Here is a 24,295-nt window from a genome sequence, read left to right as displayed (position 1 = left end):
TTGGAAGCAGACTTGATTTTAAAATAGTGCAGTGTATTGAATACTTGTAGAAGGATGGGCTATTTTAGAGGTACAGAAGAGTGAATTCTAGAAGGATATGGGGAACCAATTAATCCTGTGGTAGAAGAAAAAGCCAAAGTGGGACAGAACTAGGCACGGAAGCTTTCTGTGGTGGTGCGTTCTGGCCAGGTGCTCACAGTGAGGTGTGGTGAGACCCTGGTTCGATACCTGCAGGGTGACCTTAGGCAAGTCACTTAACCTCTCTCGACCTCAGTTTCCTCATCTGAAAAAGGGGATAAAGATAGACTCTGAGCTCTGTGGAGACCAGGGACTGTCTCCAATCTGATAACCTCGTGCCCTCCCTCTCCCCCCCAAATCAGTCAACAGCATGTAGTGAGCGCTTTTGTACATGCAGAGCAATGTACTAAGTGCTTAGGAGAGTATCCCAAAGTGTAATACATAGTAAGTGCTTAATAAATATCATAGTTTCCTGAAATTTTGTAACAGGAAGGATTTACTGGAGGTGATAATCGTGCAACTCTACCTTTGGGGAAACAAAGGAAATGGTGTCTGGACAGTTTTGGAGAGGCAAAGACAGTACAGGAAAATTGGCTCCCCTCCCTACTCTTCCAACTCTCACCAACGGAGGTATTTACATAATAGTTTGTGACGACAAAACAAGCCTAGATGTTTGGCAACATTTGTTTTTGGCCCAACGTGAGTGTGCATGCCTTGAAGACAAAAAAAAAGCAATAGGAAAGGACACCAGCAATTGCAATGTTTGCCTGCCACGACTAGATTCACCTGTTGAAGAGCTGTCATTGAAGGGAAATAATTGGTGTGGCAAGATTTCTGGTCTTCAGTAGACTAACCAGATTTTCTGCTTCTGAGAAAAGAACACATCCTGTCGTATTGTTCGTGAATTCAGAAGGTAAGGTTTTGTCTTGCCCATGCGTCTGATTCTGGCAGCATGGTAGTACTAGATCTCTGGGGAGGAAGTTTTTGTGATTTGACTTGAACTCATTTTGGTATCTAATAACCCGCACCTTTTTGTTAGAATAATTTCCTTTTTGTAACGACAGGTTCTCCTTACCCCCAGAGGAACAGGAAAATTTGTTGGTTAATTGTGTTAACTTTTTAAGTGCTGATTCTTAAATTCTAAAAAAAAAAAAAAAAATGGAAGAGAATTAATAATTGCTGTAAGTTTTGTAAGGTAATAACCAAGAAGGTAGAGGGTGTTCTGCTCAATTTGATCGCTACCTGGTTCCTTTTGCTGACATTTTAGGTGGATTGGTTGGTTGTTTTGGGGTCTGTCTTCCTGAAAGGTGACCTTTGCTTTTTTTTGTATGTTTTTTTGTTTGTTTCACTCCTCCCTATTCCAAGTTCACCCCTAATTAGTTTCCATCCTTCTTGAGTCCTGCTTGACCTTTTTCATTCCTCAGAATTGGGGTGTTCCTTCTCTCCCTTTGGGTTTCCTTTAAGTTTTCAACACTCACCTGGCTCTGTTTCACATTACTCATGTATTGCCCTTGTCTCCTTTATTCCCAACATGCAAACATGACAAGATTAAAATGGTAGAAAAGCTGTTGTTTTTGTTGTTAATCGTTAGTAAAAACAATTGTGTGTATGTGTGTGTCTTTCACAATGGGCATCAGAAGAAAAAAAAATCCAATAGGCAAGGAATGAAGTTTTTAAAAACCATGTAAAAATCATTTCTTTTGAAGGTAGCTGTATAAAAAGAATTCATTTTGTTCTTCATTTTGCTTCCCATTTTCCAGAGAGCATTATAACTATTTATAAATGTGTGTGCTAAATGATTTGCCAAAAGATTGCTCAAGGAAATAATTTAGTGAAGTGATTGTAATAAATTAGGACACTTTGAATAGATTTTCTCTTGGTTTAAAGAACTGCCTGGTGCATATCCCCAATCCCTGATTAAAGTTAAAGGTGCAGTCTGTAAACTCATGGTGGGCAGGGAACACATCTACTGACTCTGTTGTAATACACTCTTCCAAGCACTTAGTATAGTGTTCTTCACATAGTACGTGTTCAGCAAATACCATTGATTAAAGTTGTGCCAAGTTCTTCAGTGGCAGAGTTGGCCTTTTAGCCAGTTGACTTTGTAAACTTGTCACTTTGATTACACTTTGGAATCCTCCTACACCCCTGTCTTCAAAAGATAATCTCCGAGAAACAAGTTTTTCTAGGCTTGTTAACAGTTTAAGTTGGTGTTGAAAAGATTTTCATTGGTTAACAAAAGCTGCCAAAGATTCAGTGAAGGTAAGCAGTTAAAGTGAATACACCGTATTTTGATAGTTTAATAAAAGCTTTCTCTGAGCACTTCAGAAGACTTTTCAGGAGGAAAGTAAAAGCCGGTTTTCAAATAGGAATTATGTGCTTTGATATAGTAAAGCCATTTTGAAAAGTTCTGTAGACTAGAAATGGGGAGAGGTCATGAGACCCAAAGATTCCCTCCCGAGTCACACAGCTGTTGTCACTCCTCCATAAAATCAGCTTGGAAATTGCAGACAAGGTGGAGCAGTGGGGAATTCCTTTCTATTTTTCAGCCTTTTCCACCCAGAAACTTTAGATCAGGAAGTGGGGCAGAAGCACTGGAAACTGCATGTCAGGTGGCCTTGGCCCCAAGACCCCCGGTGGCCCTCTCTCCCTCCCCCCTGCCCCGTGACCGTCCTCCTCCCCAGCCCTCCCCCCACGAAGCCCAAGGACTTTTTGAGGAAGACCCATGGCAGAGGGAGAAGGACTGCTGAAGGAAGCAGAGGAAAACGCCCCGGTTGTGTGGTCAGCGAGCATCTCTGGCCCCGTCAGTCAGTCAGTCAATCACCTGCTTTCTCTGGACAATCTTTGGACCTGCAGATCCCGGATATCAGAGCTCCTGTCTTTGTAGCTGCCCAGGGTAGCTATCCCGAAGACCTCGGGCCACCTTTTACGGGTCAGCATCTTCTCCTTGAGAGCGGGAGGCTTCCTGGTTGGTAGCGGGCCTTCCTGAGTAGGCCTGCTGCTAATGGATGCTTCGGAGGTTTCAAAGGCCGGCGCTTTTTCCGTTAGCCACCGTGGATGTCTTAGCAATTCTTTAATCCTGGGATCCTGAGAGGAGCAGAACGGGGAATGGTTCAGGGTGTTAGGGGCAGGCTTGGAGCCAGTTCACAGCTGCTGGGGACACAAGTAATTGAGCCGGTGGTCTGTATCCAGCCCTGTGGGCTAGAGTAAATTAACTGGCAGGTTGTGTTTCCCCATCACTTTCTAAAGTTACCCATCACTTAAATTTCCAGAATCCCTGTCATCAAGTCAGTGTGCAGAATTTTCAAGATAGGATAATTTTTCCTCCTCCAGTCCTGTTTTTAAAGATCGAGGAAAGTAAGCTGTCCAGGAGTGATTTCTTGGTTCTCGAAGATGCCGTAACAGCTCTTAAAAGCACCCGAGCGGCCCTATTCCTAAACACAGTTCATCCCTGTAGACTGTGAGCTTCTTGCGGGCCGGGATTGCCTCTCCCAATTCTTTTGGATTGTACTTTTTCCAAGCTCTCGGTGTGCTGTTCTGCATGCAGTAAACCCTCAATAAATAACAGGGATTGAGTGATCCCCTTTGGGAAGGGGATAGAAGTTCCCCACCATCTTTAAGAGGGTACAGAATGTATACTCATAAATAAAGCCAGCAAAATGAATTCTCCCTCTCACCAGCTTCATCACCAGCAGCCCGATGACCTACATAGAACTTTATAATCTTAGATAATAATAGGATATGTTAAGCACCTTCTATGTGCTTAATCAGGTTAGACAAAGGTCCTGTCCCACATGAGGATCACAGAATAAGCAGGAGGGTCACCAGGTATTGAATCCTCACATTTCAGTTCAGGAAACTGAGGCACAGAGAAGTCAACTGACTTGCCCGAGCAGGCAAGTGGCTGAGCTGGAATTAGAACCCGGATCGGCTGAGCTGGGATTAGAACCTGGATCAGATCCTCTTACTCCCACACCCATGCTCCTTCCACTAGACCTTGCTTACATAAAATAATTTCTTCGTATACCTTAATGTAGACTATCTCTACACATCTCCTCCAAGAGGCCCTCCCTGATTAAACCCTCTTTTCCCTCTTCTCCTACCCCTCTGCGTCACCCTGACTAGCTTCCTTTATTCATGCCCTGCCACCCAGCCCCACAGCACTGAGTTACCTACCTGTAATTTTATTTATTTATATTATTGCTGTCTCTCCTTCTAGACTGTAAGCCCAGTGTAGGCAGGGATTGTTTCTCTTCATTGCTGAATTGTACTTTCCAAGTACTTAGTACAGTGCTCTGCACACAGTAAGCACTCAATAAATACGATTGAAAGAATGAATAAGTTCACTGTGGGCAGGGAATGTGTCTGTTATATTGTCTTATCGTACTCTCCCAAGTGTTTAGAGCAGTGCTCTGCACTCAGTGCCCAATAAATATGATCGACTGACAGATATTTCCCAAGTCGCGGACTAACTTACTGCCTTAGAGGGATGTTTCACTACACTCAGGTCAGCTCAAGCATGTGGTATTAGAGTTCATACTGTCATTCACATTTTAAGATTGTTGAACTGTTGTTTAAACTAGTGCTACTGAATGAACAGTGGAATTTTTTTTAAAGTGTCATTATTCCAGGAGTTTTTTAAAAAAAGTCCGAGATGCCTCTTAAACACTTTAGTTGGAAGAGCTAATTGAAGTGGGTCATGGAAAATTTCTTCTGAACCTGTAAAGTGTCTTGTTGGAATGCTATTTACAGCTCATAGGTTTAAAAATAATCAATTCAGACTAGCATCCTGCAGTCACTTTGCTGACTACCTTCACTTGTACTGATACTCTTATACTGTACTTTTAAAAGCCACTCAGATTGAACTTGTAATTTTACAATTAAATAAATGCTCTTAGTTTAGACTGTCATGATCTCTAGCCCGTGAGCTCGTTATGGGCCAGGGTATGTGTCCACTAGTGTACCGCCAACTGCTCTGTACAGTACTCTTCACTTAGTAAGTGCTCCGTAAATGCCCCTGATTGATCAATTTTGTCCCAGCTCAGTTGGCCTTCTGAGTTCTATCCGTGTGAGTGATTATCATGGCAAAATTTGATGTATTGAGTGTAATTGAGAGTATTCGTTGTCGTATTTATTGAGCGCTTACTTTTTGCAGAGCACCATATTAAGCGCATGGGAGGATATAATATAACTATGCCCAAAGCGATGTGTTGTAGCTGTAACCTTAGCCAGTGTGCATGGACATTTCAACACTACAATTTAGTCTTACAGTTGGTAAAGGTATGCTGACTGAATTGGGAATTCCGGCCCTTTTCCAGGTAAGTGAAAGGGATTTCTTGTTGGGGTTTTTTCACTCATCTAAAGCAGTTTCCTGTGTAAAACATTCCTCTTAAATGTAGCAGAGCATTTCATTTTACCCAGATGTAGTTCAGTTGGATTTCAACAGAGGGACTCTTGGCAACATGGGCATCCGTTCTTACTGGATGATTCTGCCGCGGACCATTTCTGGTTGCCGTGCTTGAGGGGCTGTGGGAGCTGTTTGTGGTCTCTGTTACCTTGCTGTTATCTTTGGTGCCTGTGTAGGTGGCTCAGGATGAGGGGAGGGGTAGGGGATCCTTGGATAGAAGGTGGAGTTCCCAGTTGCCCATGCAGAGTTTGGGTCCGGATGATCCAGATGATCATTTCTCTGGATCGGTCTGTTTTGGGCCATCTGGAGAATGAGGTCGACTGAGTCTTCTTTTTAAATCGAAGAATGGCCGTCCAAGTTAAAAGATGTACGGTTGTCAAGCGCTATTTACATTTGCAACAGATACCTTCCCGGCTAGTTCAGTCTTTGGATTGGGTTAGGCGTAAGCAAAATTGCAGACTTCCTACTTGTGGGTCACAAATGTGTTTCAGGATAGCTCGATTTATGATTAAGGGTTGAGGTGACCCAGCTCTAGGAATACCAGAACCACTCGGTAGCGTGGGTGATGGTTATGCAAGGGGCTGAAGAGAAGAGGAATGGAAAATGGGAAGAGGAGGTTTCTGGCCTCCTCTCCCCCAACCCCCAGCACACACACACATGTGCAAACACAAATGCACCTTCTAAGATCTTTCCTGGCTGGTTCTGGTCAAGCCAACTGTGAGTTCAGTGGGAAATGTTTGGGGAGCTAAGCGCCTGGCCAGTTTTCCTGTCCCTTGCTAAAGGAGTTTGCTCCCACATTAATGGCTTCCTCTTCTAATAAGTCAGACATTTGCTAAACGTTTGCTTCTGGTTGTGGGTATACCGACCCTAGCGTAATATACTCAGCAGGTCATAATGCATGATTTCCACTCTGTGTTTTAGCTAGAACTCAGCATAAGAATTAGGGGATGTTTTTTGGGCAATGCAGACCTCTCCGGGTAGATTGTGGTGTCAAAAAAAATGGCTGTGCATGTCTGCATGCACGTATTGCCGGATAAGAGGAGTACTACAACACAAATTTTTCCTAAAGCAGAGTTCTGCAAGAATGTTATCCCTGCATTATTCAGAGAACTGAATGTAAACTATAAATATTAGCTAATGCTTTGACTGTTTTATGGCAAGGTGGCACCTAAATAATCTGGATATTCACTGCAGGATTTTGCTGCTTTGTGGCATTTTGGGCTTTTTATAGAACTTCTTAATCTTGGTTCAAGACTGATTTCCTGTGCTGCTATACTCTGGTTAGCACTTTTACTTCCACGAAGATAATGTTAAGTTAGAGTGGTAAATGAAGAGCGATACTGTTTCTGAAAAGAAATTAGGGAAACTGCATTAACGTGTTGTTAAAGGACCTTGATAAGCACAATATAACTAACACTACTGGTGTACAGGATCAAATAGCAATGTTTTGGTTGTGTTAAAATGATGCCCCAGTCGACCTCCTAATGAGAAATATCGGGGCCTGTGGCAAAGAGCTCTGCCAATTGCCTGCTTTGTGTCGCTGATCAAGTCATTTAACTTCTGTGGGCCTTAATTTCCTCATCTGGAAACTGGGGATACCTGTTTTCCCTTCTTCTTAAGCTGTGAACCCCATTTGGGACAGGGAATGTTCCACATTAAAGGCACAACTCCTCCAAGAGGCCTTTATTGACTAAGCCCCCCTTTCCTCTTCTCCCCTCCCTTCTGGGTCACCCTGGCTTGCTTCCTCTATTTATCCCCCCCTCCCAGCCCCACTGCACTGAGGTACATATCTGTAATTCATTATTTATATTAATATCTGTTTCCCCCACCTCTAGACCGTAAGCTCGTGGGCAGGGAATGTGTCTGTGTATTATTGTCCTCTCTTAAGTGCTTAGTACAGTGCTGAGCACACAGTAAGCGCTCAATAAATATGATTGAATGAATGAACATCCTCATTTACTTATGCATTACCTTCTGAGTTTATCAGAAATGCTTTGTTCCTCCGTCCTCCTGCTCACAAGATAGAAAGAACTTTATGGATTGGAAAAGAACAGGGGCTGGGTGGGACTTCTTTGGTCAGTTATGTTTATCGAGCATTTACTGTGAGCAGAACACTGTACTAAGTGCTTGGGAGAGTGCAGTATAACAGAGTTGGTAGATATGTTACCTGCCCAAAAAGAACTTACAGTTAAGAAGGGGAGACCGACATAAATATCGTAATGCTCAGGATTATGAGGAGATGGTGCTAAAGGAGGGTCTTAAGATATTTGAAGAAATGTCAGGGTAGGGATTGGCAGGAGGGAGGGAAAGTGCTCCAGCCTGGAGGAAGGGGTTCTGTCTAAAACGCAGCCGTGAGGAGGTTAGTGGGTAGCGTACTGGCCTGGGAGTCAAGAGGTCATGGGTTCTAATCCCAGCTCCTCCCACTGTCTGCTGTGTGACCCTTGGGCAAGTCACTTCTCGTCTCTGGACCTCAGTGACCTCATCTGCAAAATGGGGATTGACACTGTGAGCCCCACATGGGACGGGGACTGTGTCCAACCCAATTTGCTTCTTATTCATTCATTCAATAATATTTATTGAGGGCTTACAATGTGCAGAGCACTGTACTAAGCCCTTGGAATGTACAATTCAGCAACAGATGGAGACAGTCCCTGCCCATTGACAGGCTTATAGTCTAATTGGGGGAGACAGACAAGAACAGTAGCAATAAATAGAATCAAGGGGATGTACATTTCATTACAAAATAAATAGGGTAATAAAAATATATACAAATGAGCAAATAAGCACAGTGCTGAGGGGAGGGGAAGGGAGAGGGGCAGAGAAGCAGCAGAGGGAACAGAGGGAAAAGGGGAAGCTCAGTCTCAGTCTGGGAAGGCCTCTTGGAGGAGGTGAGCTCTCAGTAGGGCTTTGAAGAGGGGAAGAGAGTTTGGCGGAGGTGAGGGGGGAGGGCATTCCAGAACAGCGGGAGGACATGGCCCAGGGGTCGATGGCGGGATAGGCGAGAACGGGACGGTGAGGAGGTGGGCGGCAGAGGAGCCGAGCGTTTGGGGTGAGCAGGGGAAAGAGAAGGGAGGAGAGGTGGGAGGGGGCAAGGGGATGGACAGCCTTGAAGCCCAGAGTGAGAAGTTTTTGTTTCGTGCAGAGGTTGATAGGCAACCACTGGAGGTTTTTATCCACCCTAGTGCCTAGTACAGTGCCCGGCACACAGTAAGCGCTGAACAAATACAATTATAATTAATTATTGCTCTTTTTAGACTGTAAGCTTCCCCCTCTAGACTGTAAGCTGGTGGTGGGCAGGTAATGTGTCTGTGATATTGTTCTGTCGTACTCTCCCCAGGGCTTAGTACAGTGCTCTGCACCCGGTATGTGCTCAGTCAGTACCGTTTTCAGACCGACTGGCAGGTTGTGTTGCCATGCACGAAGCAGAGGCCTTGAGTTGAGCCATAGCAGGAGAAAGCAGAGCAGGTAAGGAGGTGACAGGTGGTGGCGGGTCTCAGAGCTGGTGGTCAGTCGTTTCAGCAGGATCCTAGGACCAATAGGGAGTCCTTCTAGTTAACTGTGAAAAGGTCCCTACTGAAAGCTCACCTCCTCCAGGAGGCCTTCCCAGACTGAACCCTACTTTTCCTCTGCTCCTCCTCCCCTCCCTATCGTCCCGACCCCCTCCCCCCTCTCTATCCCCCTCCCCGCCCCACAGCTTTTCTGTATAGATGTATGTATTCTTCTCTTAATTTTATTAATGATGTATACATATCTACAATTCTATTTATTTTGATGCTATTGATGCCTATTTGTTTTGTTTTGTTGTCTGGCTCCCCCCTTCTAGACCGTGAGCCCGTTGTTGGGCAGGGGTTGTCTCTCTCTGTTGCCGAACTGTACTTTCCAAGCGCTTAGGACAGTGCTCTGCGCACAGTAAGCGCTCAGTAAATATGAATGAATGAGACGGAAGCTTCGACTGGCCTTTGAGAAAGGGAGGGAAGGAGAGGAGAGCGGGGAGAGACGAGCTCGTTAATGAATTGGTAAAAGGGAATGAATGTGAACAGGATTAAAGGTGCCTTGAGGGTTTTGTGAGCGATCTTCTCGATGCCTACTGACAGTTTGGAGGCGGCAAAGATAGAACATTCAACTTGGGGCGTGTTTAAGTACCGTGGAGATAAGGTAAAGCTGCATGGCCTAATGGAAAGAGCACAGGTCTGGGAGTCAGGAGACCTGGGTCCTGATCCCGGCTCCGCCACTCGTCCGCTGTGCGTAAACTTGGGCAAGTCGAGTCACTTCTCTGTGCTTCAGGTCACTCTTCTGCAGAAGGGGATTCAATAACTCCTATTCTCTCCCCTTCTTAGATTGTGAGGTCCATGTGGGACTTGATTGCCTTGTACGTACCCCAGCACTTAGTACTGTGCTTGACGCATAGTAGTAATAATAATGATGATGATGGTATTTGTTAAGCGCTTACTATGTGCCAAGCAATCTTCTAAGCACTGGGGTAGATACAAGGTAATCAGGCTGTCCCACGTGGGACTCAGTCTTAACCCCCATTTTACAGATGAGGTCACTGAGGCACAGAGAAGTTAAGTGAGTGGCCCAAAGTCACACAGCCGATAAGTGGCGGATCCGGGATTAGAACCCACGACCTCTGACTCCCAAGCCCGGGCTCTTTCCACTAAGCCTATAACAAATGCCATTATTATGATGAAGTAAAAGAAATCGGTCGGAAACAGATTTAGGAATTCACATAAAGGTAGTAGTTGGAGTTGAGTGGATGAGCTGAAGGTTGAATAATAAAGCGAGAAAAGTAAGGAAGCCAGAGAGAAATCCCTGAGGGACAGAGCCCATCCCCGACTCTTTGCAGCATTTGCACAGCCCAGTTTAATAGTGTTCTGTGGTTTCACTTTACGTTTTAATTTTCTGGAGCAGAGGCTATTTCTCGTTTCGTTTTTATCGTCAAGGTACATTAATGCACTGTAATGTTGCTCCAACTTTTGAATGCCTCTACCAGTATTTAAAAAGTCATGTTTTAAGGATGCATTTTATTCACCTCCGGAGTGTGAACTTCTGAAGTCTTAGTTTCCTGATTATCTAATCTTTTGTCCATCAAGGGGTTTCATTTTGGTTTTTTATTTTTTTTTTAGTTGGAAAGCTTGTAACGGTTTTGAGGCAGTTGGCTTCAGAAATGATTAAGAAATAGGCTGAGGAAAAGAATTCCTAGTTGCTCAACTCAGTCTCTGCACATTTTAGGCCACCCTTTCATTCATTCAGTCGTATTTATTGAGTGCTTACTGTGTGCAGAGCACTGTACTAAGCGCTTGGAAAGTACAATTCGGGAACAGAGAGAGAGACAATCCCTACCTGCCAACGGGCTCACAGTCTAGAAGGGGGGAGGAGCCAGACAACAAAACAAGTAAACAGACATCAATAGCATCAATATAAATAGAGTTATAGATATGAACACATCATTAATAAATAGAATAATAAATATGTACATCTATACACAAGTGCTGTGGGGCGGGGAAGAGGGTAGAGCAGAGGGAGGGAGTCGGCGATGGGGACGGGAGGAGGAGCAGAGGAAAAGAGAGGCTTAGTCTGGGAAGGCCTCCTGGAGGAGCTGAGTTTTCAAAAGGGCTTGTAGGAGGGGAGTGTGCTGGTTTGGCAGATGTGAGGAGGGAAGGATTCTTTCCTTTTGGATTTCATCGGTTACTGTCGTGCTTTCTATTTATTCATTGATTTCCTTAGTGCTAGAAAAAGTTTGGCTATTTATACTTAAGGTAAACCGTAAAGACCAGAAGTATTTATAGTGCTGTTTTTGTTGTCTGGAATATGTAGGACTGGGAAACAAAGGATTGAAGAGGTTGGAAGACAAAGGGAATAAGTGTACTTACGTACATAGGTAGACAATTAGACGATGGAGATTTGAAGGAACATGAAGTTTTACTAAAGGCTCTGTTCTGAGAGGCGTGGGAGAAGGTCAAGTGAACCAATAAGGGGAGGGACTAGGAATGAGGGAAGGTAGTGTAGGGAGGGACAAGGAATAGAAAAAAACCAGACACCAGAGAAACGGTTGCATCAAAATTCCTCTAGACTGTCACTTCCGTGTGGGCAAGGGAACATGTCTGTCAACTCTCCCAAGGGCTTAGTACAGTCCTCTGCACACAGTAAGCATCCAACAGATATAATAATGATAATAATCATGGTATTTAAGCACTTACTATGTGCCAAGCACTGAGGGAGACACCAGATAATCAGGTTGCCCCACATGGGGCTCACAGTCTCATTCCCCGTTTTACAGATAAGGGAACTGAAGCACAGAGAAGTAAAGTGACTTGCCCAGGGTCACACAGCAGACAAGTGACGGGACTGGGATTAGAAGTTACGATTGATGGATTGATCGATCTCGGGGATTAGCCTCAGCTAAACTCCTGAAGTGCAGAGCCGTGTACCAGCAGATGTGGCTCTCGCTTCTGGGCAGGAGCAGAACCCCTTGAGAGCAATGCGTGACCCCGCCGGGAGGTTTTTCGCCGTGCCCTAAGTGGGCACGTTAGCGACCGGTGGACAAGAGAGAAAATGTGCAGTTCCTGTGGGGACTGGTTTCAAGGGCCGGCCCGAGCGTGGGAGTTGGGTGAGAGCACTTAGCCAGCTCCTTGAGGTAACTTCAGTCGTAATGATCATGTATCAAGCACGGTATTAAGCACTAGGCTGGATACAATTAGACAAAGTCCTTGTCCCACGTGGGGCTCACAACCTAAGGGGGGAGAGAAAACAGGTACTAATCCCCATTTTATAGATGAGGAAGTCGAGGCCTAGAAAAGTTAAATGGCTTGCCCAGGTCACACAGCAGGCAAGTGGTGGGAATGGAACCCAGGCTTCCTGACTCCCAGTCCTTTCCAGATAGGCCACACTGCTTTCCAATAGCCTTTCCCAGTGCTTTCCAGTGGGCCATAGTGCTTGAGGGCAGGAATTGCCTGTTACTTCTCATTAAAGGAGCCCCAAGCTGTGAGTGTGATGCAGTGCCCACAGGAAGTGATCAGTAAAATGCAGTTGGTATTTGTAGTAGTGATGTTGGTTAAGCCCTTACTGTGTGCAGAGCACTGTACAGAGTGCTGGGAAAGAATACACAGGTGCCAGTTGCTAACTTGGTGATTGCGAACAAGTCACTTAACTTCTCTACGCCTCAGTTTCCTCAGCTGTAGAAAGGGGATTCAGTGCCTAGGGACTGTATCCCTCCTAATGGACTTGTACTTACCCCAGCACTTAGCATTTGACACATAGCGCTTAACAGGTACCAGAAAAAAAAGAAACACAGTCCCTGTCCCTCAGGGAGCTCATAATCTAAATTCTTACTGTGTATTAATAATAATAATTGTGGTATTTGTTAAGCATTTACGATGTGCCAAACACTGTTCTACGTGCTGGGGCAGATACAAGGTGATCAGTTTGTCCCACGTAGGGCCGACGGTCTTATTCCTCATTTTACAGATGAGGTAACGAGGAACAGAGAAGTTAAGTGACTGGCTCAAGGTCACACAGCAGACAGGTAGTGGGAGCTGGGGCTAGAACCCACATCCTCTGACTCTCAAGATCTTGCCGGTAGCCATGCTGCTTCCTTTACAGGCCATTACAGGGCACTGGACTAAATGCTGAGGAAAAAGCATACAGGTGAGCATTCAACAGTCTGAGAATAAAATGAGCAAGGGTTTGATGAGAGACAAAATGGGGAAGATGAAGTAAAATAATAGGAGAACAACACAAAAGACAAAAGGTTCAGAGTCCAAGAAGTCCAGTGGTAAAGAGGAGCAGCTGGGACCACCAGGCGCAGCTACCCAGATCACACAAAGTCCAGTCCCAGACAACTTGCCAGACTTTGTAGCTGTGTGCCACGGCAGCTTGGAGTGGAAGGACCTCATTATATAATAGTTCCTCTCCTTGAACTTCCCCCCCCCCAGGTCGAGCCGGAGGCTTTGGTCCTAGGTTCCAGGGGCTAAGCTGGTACTTCCAGCTTTGAAGGAGCAGAAGTGGCAGCACAGTGCCAGGTGGTCCCACGTTTTAGTCTGTCTTCCTTCTCCCTCCAGCTCCGATCTCAGAATGGAGCTGTAATAATGAGCAGCCCGAAAGTAGCACCGTTCAGACAGAAAGATTTCCACATGCATATCCTCACAGGAACATCATTTCCGGATATTAAAAATGGGACAGTATGTAAAAGGGCAGCTGGGGCAGACTTTCTACCTAGCATAAATAATGATAGACCGTAAGCCCGTCATTGGGCAGGGACTGTCTCTATCTGTTGCCGAATTGTACATTCCAAGCGCTCAGTACAGTCCTCTGCACCTAGTAAGCGCTCAAATACTATTGAATGAATTGAACTCAAAGGTTTTTAGGACGTTCTCTCAGAATGAATGTAGGAAAAGAATGTGGGGAGGGTGCCAAGAATAGGAAAATCAATAAGGTCACCCGTTCGTTAAGCCCACTGTTTATGGAGAACTGGAATCCACGTATCGATCCGAGGCACGTTGGAAAGATATTCTATTATCTGTCAGTAAATTGGGCCTTGCCACTAAGGGTCCCATCAGTGACGAATCATCACCTGGGGTCTCTCTCCAAATGCCTCCCAGCTCCCAAGGACGGAACTTGGGCGTGAGAGTGGACCCCAGTCATCCTGGTCCCCCTTAAAGGGGAGGGATCTGAATCTTAACGGAAAAGGTTTCAGTGAGGATTTAGAGGATTCTTCTTCAGCACTTAGGGCAAAGGCTGTCCTCCCCGTGACATGTTCATCACTGTAGACAGTGCTACCATCTACCCTGTCTCACAGACCCTTAAACTTGGCATTATTCATTCATTCATTCGTATTTATTGAGTGCTTACTGTGTGCAGAGCACTGTACTAAGCGCTTGGAAAGTACAATTCAGCAATAAACAGAGACAATTCCAGCCCACACCGGGCTTAAAGTCTAAAAGAGGGAAGACAGATATCAGAACAAGTAAACAGGCATCAAATAAATAGAATTATAGATATATACACATCAAAACAAGTAAACAGGCATCAATATAAGTAGAACTATAGATAGGTACTTATTCATTCAGTTGTATTTATTGAGCCCTTACTATGTGCAGAGACTGTACTAAGTGCTTGGAAAGTACAATTCAGCAACAGATACAGTCTCTACCTAACTATGGGCTTCGAAGTTGGGAAGAGTAGTAGACTGGTGTATATAATAATAATTATGGCACACAAATGCTGCGGGGTGGGGACAAGGGGTATAGCCAAGGGAGCGAGTTAGGGCAATATGGAGGGGAGGAGGAGCTGAGGAAAAGGGGGGCTTTAGGAAAAGAGGGAGTACAGTATTGCAGAGCTGGTAGACATGTTCCCTGACAACAGGGAGTTTATAATCTAGAGCCTGAAACCTTCATTTTTCTCAAATGAATCGTATGAGCTTGTCTGTTAACAAACAGCAGGTCTAAATGTTCATGAATTTTCTACACCTTGATTGGTAAGATTTCTGCTCAATTTTTACACTGTACTCTTCTTTCTCACTCAACCCACATAGTCTGTCACCATATCCTGTTGGTTTAGCTTTCGCAACTTGCTAACATCCACCCTTTTGCCTCCATTCAGACCTCTACCATGTTAATCCAAGCATTTATCCCTTCTCGCCTTGGTTACGGCTTCAGCCTCCTCGCTGACCTTCCTGCCTCTTGTCTCTCCTCACTTCAGTCCATGCGTCTCTCTGCTGCCTGGATCATTTTTCTGTGAAATCCTTCAGACCATGTTTCCCGTCTCCTCAAGAACCTCCAGTGTGGTTGCCCATCCAGCTTTACATCAAACAGAAACTCCTTTGTTTTGGCTTTAAAGGTCTCAGTCACCTTGCCCCCTCCTACCCGATTCACCGATTTCTCACTACCACCCAGTCCACACACTTCACACCTCCAACACCAACCTATTCGCTATACCTCGGTCTCTTCTATCTCGCCTCTGACCTGGAACTCCCGCCCTTTTCAGACAGGCACTCTCCCCACCTTCAAAGTCTTATTAAAAGCACATCTCCTCCAAGAAGCCTTCCCTGTTTCTGCCCTCATTTCCTCTTCTCCCAATCCTTTCTGAGTCACCTGAGCACTTAGATTTGCAGCTTTTATTCACTGCCCTAACCCTTTCTCCCGCAGCCCCACAGCACTTTTATAGATATCCTTAATTTTATTTATTTATATTAATGCCCGTGGCTCTCTATAGACTGTAAGGTCTTCTTGGGCAGGGAACGTGGTATACTGTTCTCTCCCAAGCACTTAATACAGTGCTGTGCACACAGTGAGCACTCAGTAAACACAAATGATTGATTGTCAGTCTCAGGAATTTGGGGGCAGGCAGAGTCACGGCTAAGGAGGAGAGCTAAGGAGAGTCAGGGCTTGGCTTAGGTTTGTCAGGCAAATAGCAGTGCCGCCTTTATTTCTCGGGTGCTTAAAGCCAGCAAGTGACGGATAGAGGAAAACTGGGTTAGTAGAGGTATTTTAAGGACGGGGGGGTATGTAAGCAACTTGGTTTTATGCCCTGTAGTGTTCTTACAATTCTAATCGCGCACATGGGAACGTTTCGTGACATCTGCTCTCAGTCATTCATTCCTAATACTGGGCATGTGGAATATGACTTGCTTGGAACCACAAAGTTTTCTGCTCCTGAATCCCGGTGGGGTTGTTCCCTTTCCTACCCTGTAAGGCTCTGGTTTTTCCAGTTTGACTCCAGGGACTTGTAGTCCAGTGAGCGTTCAGAGACTTTGAACGGAGATTTTCCGTGGCGGTGCTTACTTGGCCGTCAGCTCCATCTCTCCATGACTCTCCGCTTTGGCTGACGGTGGCCACGGCCTTCTTTCTTGCCTGAACGTGCACAGCTGAGCTGGGATGAGATAGAAGAACGGTGAAGTGCTGGGACATTAATTTCTAATCCACAGTCACTGCTCCCAGGGCCCTCACTATCTAAGTCCTAGAAGCTGGATTGTGAGTTGACACACAAATTCCGCCTTTTGTCTGATGTGAGACCTTGGGTAAATCACTTAACTTCTCTACGTCTCCGCTACTTCATCTGAAAATCGGGATTAAGACCGTGAGCCCTATGTGGGCTCAGGTTTATTAGCTTTATTAGCTTGTATCTACCACAGTGCTTAGAACAGGGTTAACAAATACCTTCATCGCCATCACAATCTTTAGAATATTCAAAGGCTCCTATGGGACTGGCATGGGACTACTGACTGCATTTGTTGTTTGTTGTTCATGGTATTTGTTAAGCATTTAATAATAATAATAATCTTGGTATTTGTTAAGTGCTTACTATGTGCAGAGGACTGTTCTAAGCGCTGGGGTAGATATAGGGTAATCAGATTGTCCCATGTGAGGCTCACAGTTAATCCCCATATTCCAGATGAGGTAACTGAGGCACAGAGAAGTGAAGTGACCTGCCCACAATCACCCAGCTGCCAAGTGGCAGAGCAGGGATTTGAACCCATGACCTCTGATTCCCAAGCCCGGGCTCTTTCCACTGAGCCACGCTAGTGTCACTGTCCTAAATGCTAGGGTGGATACAAGTTAATTAGGTGGGACACAGTCCCTGTCTCGCATGGGGCTCATAGTCTTAATCCCCAGTTTACAGATGAGGTAATTGAGGTGCAGAGAAGTGAAGTGAATTACCCAAGGTCACACAGCAGACAAATGGCAGAGCTGAGATTAGAAGTCAGGTCCTTCTGGCTCCCAGTCCCATGTTTTATCCACGAGGCCATGCTGCTCCTCAACAGTAACATTCAGAATGATAGTCCAGGCAATATAAGTTGAAAAAAAGCATTGAAAAAGTTCAAGAACGTTGCTTGGATAATGGCAAGAATTTCTGGAAAGCTTGCAGCTACCCTTCCCCAGTCCCAGCCTTGATTGGTGGAACGTAACAAACAGCGCTAGGTATGTCCTGCCTCAAAATTGATTGTCAAGGACACGTGTTTAATTCAGAGGAAGGTTTAGCAAAAGCACTATTCAACTTGATTTTAAAGATAGTTTCAACACTATCTGCCTTTTTGATAACCCTCTACATAGTATAAACTGTGTATTTAGGAATCACCTAAATTCTGTGAAGTAGAAAATATCCCTTGCTTGAAGACTTGTATTTAGTTAACCCTTTTTCAGGTTTTGCCCTGTAGCAAGTAAAGTGCAGTCCATTTACTATTCAGAGCCAGGAAGCCCTCCCAATTCTTTATCTCTGGTTTTCTGAGAATTTAGGAGGTTTTTGGGTTCTTTGCCCCCCCCCCCCCCTTTTTTTTTTTTTGGTACTAAAGAAGTCCTTTTTGAGGTGGGAGATGGAGAAGGTTGTCCCAACATTGCTTTGGGGATCAAGTAATATCATTTAAAAAATTTACTTCTTGGTTTAGTGTCCTTTACTTTTTCGAGTCCTAGAAGATTTGATATGATACGTTTGAGTTTAAAGCTAAATGTTAACAAGTGGCCTAAATGAAACAGGTGGGCAGAATAGAAGAAAGGGTTTGTTACAGATGGAGATCCTAGTGCTTAGGGGAGGAGGGGGAACTGTGAAACTCAGATCTTGTCAGGAAATGTTATTTTGTATTCATGTGCATTTGTTGAGTGATACATTCATTGTTCACCTTGAGGTTATAGTGAACCAGAGCCCCAGATTTTTACCTTTAAATTCTTCTTAGGTGATTTATTAATTGGCTTATAAAATTGTTCCTTTATTGCCTTTTGCAGCAGTTTATGATTTGTTCTCATGATAATTGACCCCATCAAGGAAGGGGTTGGCAAGTTTTTATTGAAGTTGAAGCAGTCCCCTTCCTCTTTCACACTGGTTTTCTGTTTTCGCAACCCAGAAAATACAGCGCTCATGTGACACGTACCTGCTTGCTGCTGTTTTATTTTCTGAGATCCAACTTTCCAGTAAATTGTGTGCAAGTGATACATATACCTTTAGGGCAATATTTAGTTTAGGTTAAGTATTCTCAGAACCAACTGTGATATTTGTAATTTTAAATACATTTCTCAACATCGACCTTTTCCTTCTGTTGCTGGATTTGAATCCCATTTCTGTATGATGTACTTTAATTGCTCTTTCTAGTTAACAAAAATGAGTTATACATGAGCATTTATAATAAATGAACTGCTCAGAGGTAGAGAAGACCGTATCATCTGTTTTACTTGAATTCTGTTTTCATTTTAGAAGGCAGCGCAGGGTACAACGTTCCAAATTATTCAGAAAGTTGAATTTTATTAATTTCTGATTTCAGGGGACTTACCCATAGCCACTATTCCACACTAGCTGTTTAATCTCTGAGTATGGGTAGACTAGGCTAAAAGGAAATTCAAAGCAAAATTACAGTTTTTCCAGATGTAACTGGGGTGTCAGGTCTATAGGAGGAGGAAAGATAGTCTTTTTTTTGTGTGTGTGTGTGTGTAACTATGTGGTATTTAAGTGCACATCGTGTGTCAAGCACTGTTCTAAGCACTGGGATAAGTACAAGGTAATTAGGCTGGACATAGTCCTGGTCCAGCCCAGGGCTCAGAGTCTAAGTAGGAGGAAGAACAGGTATTGAATCCCCATTTTACAGTTGAGGAAACTGTGGCCCAGAAAAGTGAAGTGACTTAGCCAAGGTCACAGCAAGTAATCGGCAGAGTGACCGACAATTTTCTTACCTCCCAGGCCCTGGCTAGTCTTTCAGGCAGACTAGGAGAAGTCATGGACTATGAGAAGAATAAACCGTGAGGGTCACACACTTCTTTAAAAGACTGTTGGCTGTGGCTGGACTTCTTGCTTTCGCCGCTGGCCATGCAGCTCTTTGTCAGAAGGTATGCAGCAGGGAAAAAAAACTGTAGAAACAGACACGGCTCTGAAATGAAATGACGAGCTGTTGGTTATATTTAAGGCAGTGTTGAATATCCAGTCCTTCAATTGAGGAGCTATGTTACTGTAAAAAAAAAATCACTTTCTACATCAAAATTTGCATTTGAAAGTGTGGAGTCTGTGTAACTTGGATCAGGTTGTCACCGGAAAGATTTTAGACATTTCCTGGCACAACATGTAGTATTATTATCTTTTGTGCCTGGGGAAGATGAAGTGAAGCTTGAATTCAGGGAACTAAGAAGTGACTTAAGAATGTCTTTATGAAGCAGAGGAATGTGTACCATGAATCTTTGAAGGTAGCATTTCCGACTCATATATTGCTGGGTGATAATCTTCGTACTCTCCCTCAAGATGTAAACTACTTTATAGGCAGGGATTGACGGTACCAAGTCGATCGTGTTATACTCTCCCAAGTGCTTAGTTACAGTGCTCTGCACACGAGAAGCACTCAACCTTTGGTTTTGGCTGTGATTTGTAGTGTAAACTATTCGTACCATCAGAAATGTTTGTGCTGAGCTTTATTGTTCTAAAACCAACATTTTTGGGGGTACCTTTTTAAGCAAAAAACAAAATCTAACAGTTGTCCTAAAATTGCTCAAGTGGTGGTGAACAGAGTCACCCTGCCTGATAATATCGGTATAGAAATTGTTCGTTCCTAACAGGGAATGAGTCCTAACCACCAAAGCAGCAGTGGTGTTGGGAGTTTTGTTGGGGAAGAATGAGAATGTCTTGCAGAAACTGATGAAGAAAAGGGAGGCTGGGAGGAGGAGGGAGGAGTTCGGGGGCTATAGCTCCATGGCAAACTATTTCCCCAGGATTACAAAGTACACGGCTGTGAATGTGGTAATTCTTGTTTAGCCCATACCTCCCCATCATCCCTACTCAGTACGGGGAAGCAGCTTGGCCTAGTGGATGAAGCACGGGCCTGGGAGCCAGACGACCTGGGTTCTAATTGCAGTCTGCCACTTGTCTGCTGTGTCATTATGGGCAGCTCACTTAACTTCTCCGTGCCAGATACCCCATCTGTAAAATAGGGATGAAGACTGTGAGCCCCAAGTGGAACTTGTACTGTGTCCAACCCAATTAATTCGTCTCTACCCCATCACTTAGTACAGTGCCTGGCACATAGTAAGTTCTTAAATTCCATTTAAACAAAAAAAAGGAGGGGGAATCATTGTAGACTCTCTGACAGCTTCTTGGACACACTGCGAACCCTTTTTATGAAGAAAGTTTTCAGAGACTCACTTCTTTCTGATGAATTTTTTCTTTCCCGGCTCTACTTTCATGGTTCTGTGGCTTCTCTTCTTTGATTTCTCCCTCTTTCATTGACATCACTGTTTTTTCCCATTCATTGCTCTCCCTTTCTTCACTTTTGCTCTCCTTTTATATGCTCCTTCCTTTTACCTGTCTCCTCGTTGCTCCGCATTGTAGAGAGATTCTTAATTTAATCCTTTCTGGTTCACAAAAAGAAAGAAGGGTCAGAAAAATGCCATTTTTCTGCCTCTATTTTGTCCTTTTGGGATCTGTGAGTCTCTGTTGCACTGGCAGGTTTGGAGAAGGCATAGTCAGCTCTCCATTATTCCTGGATGAACTACTGAGTTTGTGGGCCATCATGGCTCATTTGTTTTCCCTACTTTCTATCCATTTCACTATACGGAACACCATTTCAGGAGGTGAGAGAGCAGATAAAACTCATGTATCAATTTCAGGTGTTCAGTTGCATCACCACCCTGACTTGTCAGCCTTTCTGGATGACTTTGAGCAACAAGAAGAATCTCTACTGTCTGTTTGCCAGAGATTTCATCTTTACAGTACTTCAGAGTTCTGTGTGCTGTACAACATGTGAAATTCTTTTACTCAAAGGTCGATTTCTACGTTTAAGCCGTAGATACATACTGCATGCTAGGAACTGGTTCCTAATTCGCGTATGTCAACTATGTGTGCTTTTAGGTAATCCGGGCCGAGCTTTCTTTTTTTCTCTTTTTTTAATAATGGAGTGGATTGAGCATAATTCCATAATCTGCTGTGCCATTAAGTGAATAATCTCGATGATATGCAAATAACTTACCTGGTAATTGCATGGATTTAAAGTCAACTTTCTGTATTGTGTGTGAATTATTTCAAGCCGAGAGAAGTGTCTGTTTTTTTGGCACCAAGAATGTAGGAAACCCTGTAGAACGAAACCTGGATTCTCATATTGTGTATTCACCTTTTGCAGGGCTGCTCTGGAAGAAGTAGAAGCAGATGTGGCCGAATTGGAATTAAAACTGGACAAGGTCAGTAAATCAGCTTCTTACTTTGGAAAACGACAGTTCCGTGTAACCCATTCAGTAGGCGTAAAGGTCATTTTAGATAATGCTCTTTTATTACTATTTTAAACCTAGAGGCTCTGCAGTTTCGGGCAAGAGTATCGCCCAGACATATAGAACCTGGGGGTTGTGGCGTTATAAGGGTGTCGGGCTAAATTTAGCAAGTCTGCCTTTCCATACCTAGTGCTGGCGAAGTGTTAGACTTGCTAAGACCTAGACGCTTTAGAGCAGTAGAGTGTTTGCTAGGATGTAGACATTTGAGAGAGAATCATTCCTGAAGCAACACTGAAAGGTTCAGGGCACTTCAAAACGTGGCTGGCATAACTAGTTTCATACATGAGTAGGTAACATTGTAAAATCTCCAGTTCCTACCCACAGCGAGGTAGTGTCAGAAATGTTTACTGCAGACAACAAATCTGAAATATTAGCCATCATTCTTGCATTTGTAGAACATACTGTTTTGGCCACCAAAATATTTTTGTTAGCATACTTTTTGTTAGCTAGAAGCATACTTTTTGTTGTGCTATCTATTTTTATCCCTGTTAGAAGCTTGTCGTGCTTATCTTTGCAAAGATGATCATTTATTTTTTTCCTCAACTGCTTGATTTTGTGGGGAACTGAATATATTATTGCTCTGCAGTGAAGGCAAAATAGGTAATAGTACTGGCTGATGTACTGCTAGGATGGGAAGGAATTATGGAATCAGGCAAAAATCTTTTCAATTATAGCAGTATCAAATTTGAAGGGTCTAAAGGAGGTCACATAATCTATCCTCTCTCCTCTAGTTAGGACTAGGGGAACAGGCCTGACCGGGCCCGCTAAATTTAAACTTGACAGTGCCCAGGAATGCCACAACATTCAGTGTTTTCTAGGTAGAATGTTATGCTGGAAGTCAGCAGATTTACTTGTCCATGGTCAAAACCCAAAAGCATTTCAATACTCTGTGGCTCCATTAAATCCTGCCTTTCACTATGGGGATAAATGATGCGTCTCCAAAAAAAAATGACCGTTTTCCTTGCAGTGATATGAAAGCAAGTTGATGTTCATAAGAATGCTTCTTCATTTGGGGTGGGGTAGTCAAATTATATAGCTAGAGGAATGTGGATCCCTCATCCTGCAGAAAAATGAGGAAATAGTTCCGCTTGGCAAAGGGAAACTTTTTATAGGGCAGTTGGGGCTTCTCAGGGAAAAATATGAATCAGTCGTAGGCTCTGCTTTCACGGCTTGCTGGAACTGAGCGCAACTTGCCTTCTTTTTAACCGGGATCAATTGTCAACTTGAACCCCGGCCAGTATAATGGTCTGGATTCTTTGAAGATAGATTCGTTTTTCATTGAGTCTCTCTGTTAAGCACGAAGCCAGAGAATTCTTTTAAGGTTTCGTTATTCAAAATGGTGGTTCCTTTAACTTTGGCTTGATAGGAAAAGCGGAATAATTGTCCCGTTAATGTCCGCTCCGTAATTTTTCCAAATAAAAGATGACCTGAAAGGCAAGTCTGCAGTGAGCGAGGAGGTGTCGGGAGGCCTGATCAGTAGTCAGCTGCACTGGTCAAACTCCTTTTCGTGAGCTTAACTCACAGTCAACCCCTGTTCATCTAGCATCGATTTGGTCAACTTCTATGCATACAGTTTTTCCTTCCGTGAGAAATTTAGATCATACTGGGAATTATACATGGGCGTAGAACTGTAGCACATGAGACTCTCTTGAACTCTGTGTTCTATTGTATGCTTCTTTTCGTTCTACAATGAATCGGTGTTAAGTGATAGCACTGTTTGTGCTCCCCCCTCTTAATCCCTAATGTTCTCTAAAACCATTTAGTTGAAATGTGTCCTAGCTGCGGTCAAACTGGAGGCTTTAACAGCTGTCAGGCTGGGCTGGTAGGAATTAGTTTCGAGTTGACACAGGCTCTGGGAAGGAAGGGAGTTTAGTAGGGAAGTGTGGCCAGGTAGGAAAAGGGCTCCAGAAAGTGCATCTTTTAATCTGAGTTGGTTTTAAGGTGGTTTTTTGCAGTAACTTTCTAGCATTCTAAAAATGTCAGTACGTCTTTGGGAAGTGCAACTCTGCTTCATGAACCTTCAGTCTTTGAATAAACACTCTCCCCAATGAGCCTCATTGGCCTGCAAGCTGTGGGGTCCTGAGAACTGTTGAATGGTTCTGTTTACTAATCAATCAGTGGTGTTTATTGAATGCTGACTGTGTGCAGAGCACTGGTATAAGTGCTTGGGAGGGTGGTAGACACGTTCCCACCAGACAATGAGTTTACGGTCTAGAGGAAGAAGACTCCAGTTACAGCCTTCAGTAAGTAGAATCTTGTAAATAATTAAAACAAACTCAAAGAACCAAAAATGAGTTCTGTCATACGTTCCTTAAAATGTGCACATATTGTTTTACAGCTTTTAGAGGAAAAAAGTGGTTATCTTTCAAATATAATATACATATGATTTATTCATATTAATGTTGGTCTCCCCCAAGATGGTAAGCTCGTCACGGGCAGGGAACGTGCCTATGACTTCTATTATATTGTAGTCTCCCAAATGCTTAGTACAGTGCTTCGCTCACAGTAAGCACTCAAGAAATATGATTGATTGAAGACTATAAATGTTACCCGCAACCAGGTTAAAGTGGGCTATAAATAGACTTTTACAAAATTTCTAAAAAAAAAAAGGCTAGACAATATGTCTCAAAATCAGTGGTGGGGG

At 43.9% G+C, this 24,295-nt stretch overlaps 1 protein-coding gene across 8 annotated transcripts in view; it reads left to right on the top strand.

The window, feature by feature from the left end:
- Positions 1 to 24,295, top strand: part of ACAP2 (ArfGAP with coiled-coil, ankyrin repeat and PH domains 2) — a 135,704-nt gene that overhangs the window by 25,367 nt on the left and 86,042 nt on the right. For 7 of the 8 annotated variants that reach the window (XM_029068201.2, XM_029068199.2, XM_029068200.2 and 4 more), the window contains exon 2: positions 21,507 to 21,564. In XM_029068201.2, coding sequence (XP_028924034.1) covers positions 21,507 to 21,564 — 58 coding nt within the window. Of the gene's footprint in view, positions 1 to 21,054; positions 21,152 to 21,506; positions 21,565 to 24,295 lie in introns of those variants that run through there. The other variant, XM_029068204.2, reaches the window with a different exon arrangement.

This window comes from Ornithorhynchus anatinus, chromosome 7 (genome assembly GCF_004115215.2).
Source record: "Ornithorhynchus anatinus isolate Pmale09 chromosome 7, mOrnAna1.pri.v4, whole genome shotgun sequence".
NCBI lineage: Eukaryota > Metazoa > Chordata > Mammalia > Monotremata > Ornithorhynchidae > Ornithorhynchus > Ornithorhynchus anatinus.
This window is presented reverse-complemented; position numbering and strand designations above follow the sequence as displayed.